The following is a 6,912-nucleotide window of genomic DNA, read 5'->3' as shown; positions in this document are numbered from 1 at the left end:
CAGGTGTAGATATAGCAGGCAAAAATCTCATGTAGATTATACAATGCTGGTGGTATGTTGAAGCTCCTAGCAAACTCAGGCTTGTTTTTAGGGCAATACCAGCGTTGATACTATGGAGCTTATGGAAGAGGCGAAATCATATTAAGCATGGAGGACAACTCAACTTGGAGGGAATGGTGAAACAAGTGACCAAAAACATCCAGATGCTAACATCGGGAAGAAACGCAGGTCTCAACTTGTTTGGGAAGAACTGGTTGGAGACGGTTAATATATTAGGAAATTACAAGCCTAAAATATACTACCATATTGTTCAGTGGAATCCACCAAGGAGTGATCAACTGAAATGTAATACTGATGGAGCTAGCAAAGGTAATCCATGAGAGAGTGTTATTGGTTTGTGTTTCAGAGACAACAATAGAGATATTATTTATGCTCAAGCTAAAGGAATAGGAATTGCTAAAAATATAGAAGCAGAGGCAAGAGCAATCCAAGAAGCGCTAAAAATCAGTTCTAGGATGGGCTTTCAAAATCTCATAATTAAGACGAATTCCCTTACTCTAAAGAACATCATACAAAGGGATTGGAGGATACCTTGGGAAATCGCAGAAATAGTGGAAAAATAGTGAAAGATATAATAGAGGAGGTGCGAACACAGAAGGTTAAAATCAAACATATTTTCAGGGAAGACAATCAAATAGCAGATTATTTAGCTAACCTAGCTATTAATCGGACAGAGAAACAAGAGTTCAATAGCTTTATAGATCTACCAACAGCATGCAAACGCATCGTAAATATGGACAAAACACAGACTCCATCCATCAGAATAAGGAATAAGAAGATTAGACACCATGAAGATCCATGATTAGACATATAGACAAACAAGGATGGAGAGCAAAAAAGCTATTTACGAAAAAGAAAACCCTCAGAAAGGGATCCTTACAACTATCAAATTAACTTTTTTGCTAATCTATATCAGCACAAAAAAGTTTTCGCCAAAAGAACAGGGGTACAACATCATCAATAAGAGTCAACGCAGGATCCAAACAGATATGAATATGCAACACAATATCAGCTGACACAAAAGAAGGAGGAGTCAGAACATAAAAAAAGAAAAGGAAAAAAGAGCAGAGGACAAGAAACAACCTGGAACTGAGTTGCGTCTGGATGGCGACCACTACGCACTCCACGATACGAGGAACGTCAATTTACATCCTGATCAGGATCAAGAGAAGAGTCAATCAGTAATGAAGGAAGAAGAACTACCCATCAGTAAGGCATGCTTCAATAAGAGCAAGGAAGCACATAAATGGAGAGATACAAGATGTATACATACCCAGAGGAAAAGACGAAGACGAGTAAAGCACAAGCGACATTCGAAAGGGAGCACCTGGGAGACAAAGATGAAAATGGAAAGATCGCAAGAGGCGGAAGATGTTAGGTTCACTTTCCTAATTAAGGAAGAAGGATTTGGTATGGATGGACTTGGGCGGGAATGGTTTTTATTATTGGGCCCTTTGACCAGACTGATGTTTTCAAAATTATTATTAATAAAATGGCCATCAGGCCAAAAAAAATATTTAATTTACTATCACGTTATCAATGAACCCACTAAAAAATAACTTCAAATTGTTAAGAACTAATAATTTGATAAAAAAAAACACATTACAACCGTTATCAAAATTGCTAAGCAAATAGCCTATTATCATAAATCAATAACCTTTTTTCTTTAGAATTATCAATTTCGATTCGGTTTTCAACCGATTTACAGGGCTGTTTTCTTTAGTCAGTCAAATATATTATACTACCGAAGCGGGAGTTTAGAAACAGAAAACACAAAATCATGGCGGGAGAAACCCTAGACGATCGTATCAGTCAGTTGCCGGACTCACTTCTGCTTCAAATTCTGTCCCTTTTGCCGACGGAGGAAGCATTCACAACATGTATTCTCTCTAAAAGGTGGCAGTATCTCTGGACTTCACTTAATTCCTTCATTTTCTCTCCTAAGCGCTATTGGGAAAGAAGCATAGGATTCCGATCATTTGTTGACTACGTATTGTCTCATTCCACTGCTTCCAAAATTGACAAGTTTGAGCTTCACTGCGGTAGCCTGTATAAGCACAAGTCTCAAATCAGTCGATGGCTTACTTTTGCTGTTAAGAAAAATGTGCAACATGTTGTAATCTATTCTCATCCTCCTTACATAATGCCTCGAACTTTCTTCACTTGTTCATCTTTGATAACATTACATATTGCGAAATGTTCATTGGTTTCTGATATTGTTATAGCCTGGAAGTCTCTAAACACTATAAAATTGGAGGATATGGTGGTACTGGATGCCGAAATTAATAACTTACTCTCAGGCTGTCCTGCATTGGAAACTATAGTATTTAATAGTGTTGGGGGTTTTCGTCGCCTAGAAATTAATTCATTAAAGGTAAAAACCCTGAAATTGGAAGGTTATTGGGAAAATGATAGTGGTCACTCATTTGAAATTTGTGCCCCGTATCTGCAGCATTTGGAGCTGTCGCGCGATTTTCATGATTTCATGTGTTGTCTTGTGGATGTATCCTCTGTGGTTAATGCTAAGATAACTTTCGACGTTACATGTATTAAAGATTTTGAGGATGATTATCTAGATTCTGATGAAGAGGATGAAGACAGTTGCAGGGACTATCATGAAGATTTTAAGACCATCGTCCAAGATTACCTTCAAAAGCTACGTTATGCAACCGAGTTAACATTTGGAACTTTGTTCAGTCAGGTTGGTGATGTTTGTCGTTAGTGCCCTGCATAGCCAAACAGGGATACTTTTGCTTAATTGTACATAACTTGGTGTCAAGTTATTAAAATTACATGATCTTTCTCAAAAAAAATTACAGTCCTTGTTTTCTCGGATTGAATTTTAGCAGACAGTTTCAGAATGTAAAATGCATAAATTTCACTAACCGAAACTAGAACTTTTGTTAGATTTGTTACAACACTATCTCTTTTTTGTGAAGTGCTTTCTTTATTGCTTTTTCCATTGTTTAATAGTTTCATTGGATTTACTGCACCAGGTCCTATGCATATTGCAGTTCAAAGAGGTGCCAATTCCAGAATTGGAATGCAAATATCTAGCGCTAGAGTTGCATTTGGAAAAGTTTAGTTTGTATAGGGCAGCTGGCCTTTTGCGAGCCTCGAGTCTTGTGGAGACACTGAACATATCAATAGAAAATCAGCCTGTAACTTTCTGGAACTTTTTCTTTTCTTTTTACATCTTTTCATTTAATGAAGTTTTAACATCTCTGTCCCCATTCCCCACAAGTTGTTTTTGAATGAGAACTCAATATATCCTAAATTATCACTAAGAAGCTCCGCTTTTGTAATTGTGACGCTACACTTTACTGCTTTCTTTGTGGTAAATGGGCTCTGAAATGAAAGGGGTTGTTACACTATCACACTATGCCACAAATATTTATGATACGCATGACCATCATAATCTTTTCCAAGCACCACTAATATCTGTTGGTTTTGAAATTTGTCTATACCAGACATACTGTGAAATCATTTTTGTCACATTAGTTCAGTTTCCATTAGGCTGGCTTGTATTTAGTCCTGGTTATATTCTTCGTCTCCAGTTTGATGATTCCAGGTGCTCTTTTGAGAGAAAATATTTGGTCAAAGGTGATAGTATTGGTTTGCAGAGATATATTTCAAGCTTTGTGTTTTCCAACCTAAAGAATGTTAAGATTGTCATCTTCTCTGGGGTGTGCCTGAAGGAGCATACCAAGAAGCTTTTCAAACTTTCAAACTTTTTGCTAAAGAATACAGTGGTTTTGGAGAAGTTCGTTATCGTATCAAATAGACAAAGGTGTGAGATATGTGGAATCAAGTGTATGCCTCGATTTTTATCGCGATTGGCTAATAAACTGGGATCCTCTGCTGATTCTGTGATTATCTTCCAACAGTGAGCTTTCTATAACTAGACTACAAGTATTTTTGTCTCAGGATACATGAATTTTCCCTTGTGTTAAGTTTTTGATCAACTTCATGCAATCCCAAACCTTAAACTTCTCATGTTATAAATTATTGTTCTTTTGAAACTTACTGTTATGGTATATCAAATGGTATAGTAGCTTGGTTTCTCATGAAATTTTTGTTTGTTGCATTTTAGATGTTTTGCTTGTGCATTGCTAGTTTCTTTCAAGATGTAACACTTTGTTTTCCTGAATACATTATGATGAGTAAATCTACAAACCACATTTTTATGATAATTTCCCTCATTAAATGTTGTCTTTTGCTTCCTTGCTTTGGCAATAGCATCAAACCTGATTGCGAAATGGTTCCCTCTTTGGTTCTTTACTTGGAAGAAAGAAGTCTGCATTGTTTGTTTACCACAAATAATTTTAACAGTCTGTAATTGAGGCTTACAGTGCTGTTGAATCTTTTTAGATGAAGTTTAGGTTTTATCCTTCCGTTAATGCGTCCGCTAGAAAATTCAGAGCAAGTCATTTCCATCACCACCAGACAGTTCCCCCCACCTCCCTTGAAATCTCATTTTTTTCCTGCTGATTGAGGTTATAACTTTATCATTTGTTAGTCACTTGGCATACGACTTGCTGACTTGGAAGTTTTTGGATTTACATTTCTGCTATCACAACCTTTCTTATATCTCTCTTTTTCTTCATTACCAACGGATGGAAGTTCTATTGTGTTGTCCTCTAAATCCTGTCTTTTCTTTGACCTACTTTGTTGACAAAATTGATATACTATGGCCAATATAGTGAATCTTGTTTTTTGTGAGTGACAACTGATGATCCTAATGACAATAATCCAGGTTTCTTTCAAAACGTTGTTTATGTGATCTGTTCTTTTGAGCGTCACCAACTAGAAAAGCTACCTTAGGGAAAGAAGAAAAAGGGATTGGTTTAGTTTTGCTGTTAAAATAAAGTCGAACATTTTTTTTAATGACCGTGGTGTCCGGGTCAAGTTCCACGCACCTCGACTAATTCCACGGATACCTATCACCTCTCACCAGAAACAGGTACCAGGTAAATCTAACTACCAAGGCTAGGACAGATGGAAAGAATCACCTAGTGTTTTTGTATGGAACATGTTATAGTCTATTCTGATCCTCTTTGTGTATTTCCTGAATCTTTCTTCACCTGTTTGACGTTGAGAACATTACATCTAGTAGAAAGTTCTTTGGTTTCTATCATTGTCATAGCGTGGAAGTCTCTGAAGAGCATAACTTTGGAGAATATGACTAGGGAATTGTGAACTTACTGTCCTGCTTTGGAAACTATTTTGTTTCACAAGGTTGGGGGTTTTCGTTGCCTGGAAATTAGTTCTTTAAAAGTAAAAACCCTGAAATTGGAAGGTTATTGGATGGAGGATGATGTAATAGTCCCTTTGAAATTTTTTCTCCGTATCTTCATTATTTGGAGTTTTCACATGATTTTCATGATTTCAATTGTAGGCATGTAGATGTATCCTCTGTGGTAAATCCTAAGGATAAATCTGATCAAGATTCTGATGATAATGAGGAAGACAGTTACGGTGAGGATCATCAATATTCTGATGATGAGGAAGAAAGTTGCAGTGATTATTTTCAAGATTCTGATTATGATCAAGACAGTTACAGTGATTATTATGAAGATTCTGATGATATGGAGGAGGATAATCCTGATGAAGATGAAGATTCTGATGATATGGAGGAGGATAATCCTGATGAAGATTCTGATGATATGGAGGAAGACAAGCAGTGATTATCATCAAGGTTTTATTCGTTCAAGATTACCTTCAAAAGCTGATTCGTGCAACCGAGTTAACATTCAGAACTTTGTTAACTCGGGTTTATGATGTTTGTCCTTGGTACCCTGCAAAGCCAAACATGGATGCTTTTGGTTAGTTGTACATAACTTGGTGCTGTCAAGTTATTAAAATTGCATGTCCTTCTCAAAACACTATTTTCCTGATTTTCTCGCATTGATTCTAGCAGACAGTTTCAGAATGTTAACATTATGAGATAAAGTCATTTTCAATCACCAGAATGTTCTTGCTCCCCTTGAAATCTCAACTGATGGTGAATCTAATTTTCATGAGTGACAACTGATGATCATGATGATAATAGTCTAGGCTTCTTTCATAATATTCTTTTTTGACATTTTTGAGCATCATCTACTAGAAAAATCACGTCTTTAATAAGAAAAAAAGCTAGAAAATATTGTGGCAATTCGGACTCTCCAAAATGCTTCCACACTTGTGTTGGATCCTTTAAAAATGCACCAGGACAACATTTTTCTGAGATTAGTTACTAGGAGTAGGGGTGTACAAAACCGAACCGAAAATCGAACCAAACCGCAAACCGAAAAAAAAACTCGACTAGTGATTTTGTTTGACTTGGTTTGGTATTGGAAAAAAAAATCGACTATATTTGGATTGGTTTGGTTTTAACTAAAATAAACTAATCAAAAACCAAATCAACCCGACATTATATATGTAATTTTAAAATTTTATTTTATACATAAAAATATTTACTTTGATATAATTTTAAAATATTTCTTATACTATTTCATAGCTTTTATCTTTTAATATATTATTTCAAGTTTAAAACATAGAATTCGGAATAGTCCAATAAAAATTATAGTTCATAAATGTTGATAATTATAATAAAACTTAAATCAAAATCAAATTAATACTAATGCAAAAAGAAAATACAATTCAACACTAAGAATGACAATAATATTTAATATTTGTTCTTTTAAATTTTTAACATTGGTTTAGACAATTAAAATACATAATCTAATTTTAATTTTCCTTAAAATATTTAGTAATGTAACTAATACTTATTAAACTTATTTTAGCATAATTAATTTTTTTAAATTATGATCATTTTCATTAAGACTTTGTAATTTGCAATATTTGTTTTAC

General features: G+C 35.1%; 1 protein-coding gene and 1 long non-coding RNA gene across 4 annotated transcripts; one reads left to right on the top strand and one right to left on the bottom strand.

The window, feature by feature from the left end:
• Positions 1-885: 885 nt before the first annotated feature.
• Positions 886-1,443, bottom strand: LOC107061840 (uncharacterized). Its single transcript, XR_001474249.1, has 3 exons — positions 1,334-1,443; positions 1,144-1,212; positions 886-1,072 (listed from the first exon to the last, which is right to left on the bottom strand). It is a non-coding gene; the product is annotated as an uncharacterized lncRNA (long non-coding RNA).
• A 308-nt stretch (positions 1,444-1,751) lies between these two features.
• Positions 1,752-6,026, top strand: LOC102603418 (F-box/LRR-repeat protein 25-like). 3 transcript variants are annotated; one of them, XR_001474264.1, is made up of 3 exons: positions 1,752-2,761; positions 3,057-3,946; positions 5,459-5,669. XR_001474264.1 is itself a non-coding variant. In XM_015311758.1 (3 exons), exons 1-3 carry the CDS (start codon positions 3,402-3,404, stop codon positions 5,745-5,747), a joined length of 792 nt encoding a protein of 263 aa, XP_015167244.1. In that variant the 5' UTR covers positions 3,331-3,401; the 3' UTR covers positions 5,748-6,026. The 3 variants fall into 3 exon arrangements, 2 of the variants coding, with proteins under 2 accessions (XP_006354287.1, XP_015167244.1); XM_015311758.1 differs by lacking the exon at positions 1,752-2,761 and adding an exon at positions 5,674-6,026 and having other exon boundaries at positions 3,331-3,946; positions 5,459-5,631; XM_006354225.2 differs by lacking the exon at positions 5,459-5,669 and having other exon boundaries at positions 3,057-4,086.
• The last annotated feature ends 886 nt before the right edge of the window (positions 6,027-6,912 follow it).

This window comes from Solanum tuberosum, unplaced genomic scaffold (assembly GCF_000226075.1).
Source record: "Solanum tuberosum cultivar DM 1-3 516 R44 unplaced genomic scaffold, SolTub_3.0 scf00171, whole genome shotgun sequence".
Taxonomy (NCBI): Eukaryota; Viridiplantae; Streptophyta; class Magnoliopsida; order Solanales; family Solanaceae; genus Solanum; species Solanum tuberosum.
The sequence above is the reverse complement of the archived record's forward strand: the minus strand, read 5'-3'. Positions and strand labels throughout refer to the sequence as shown.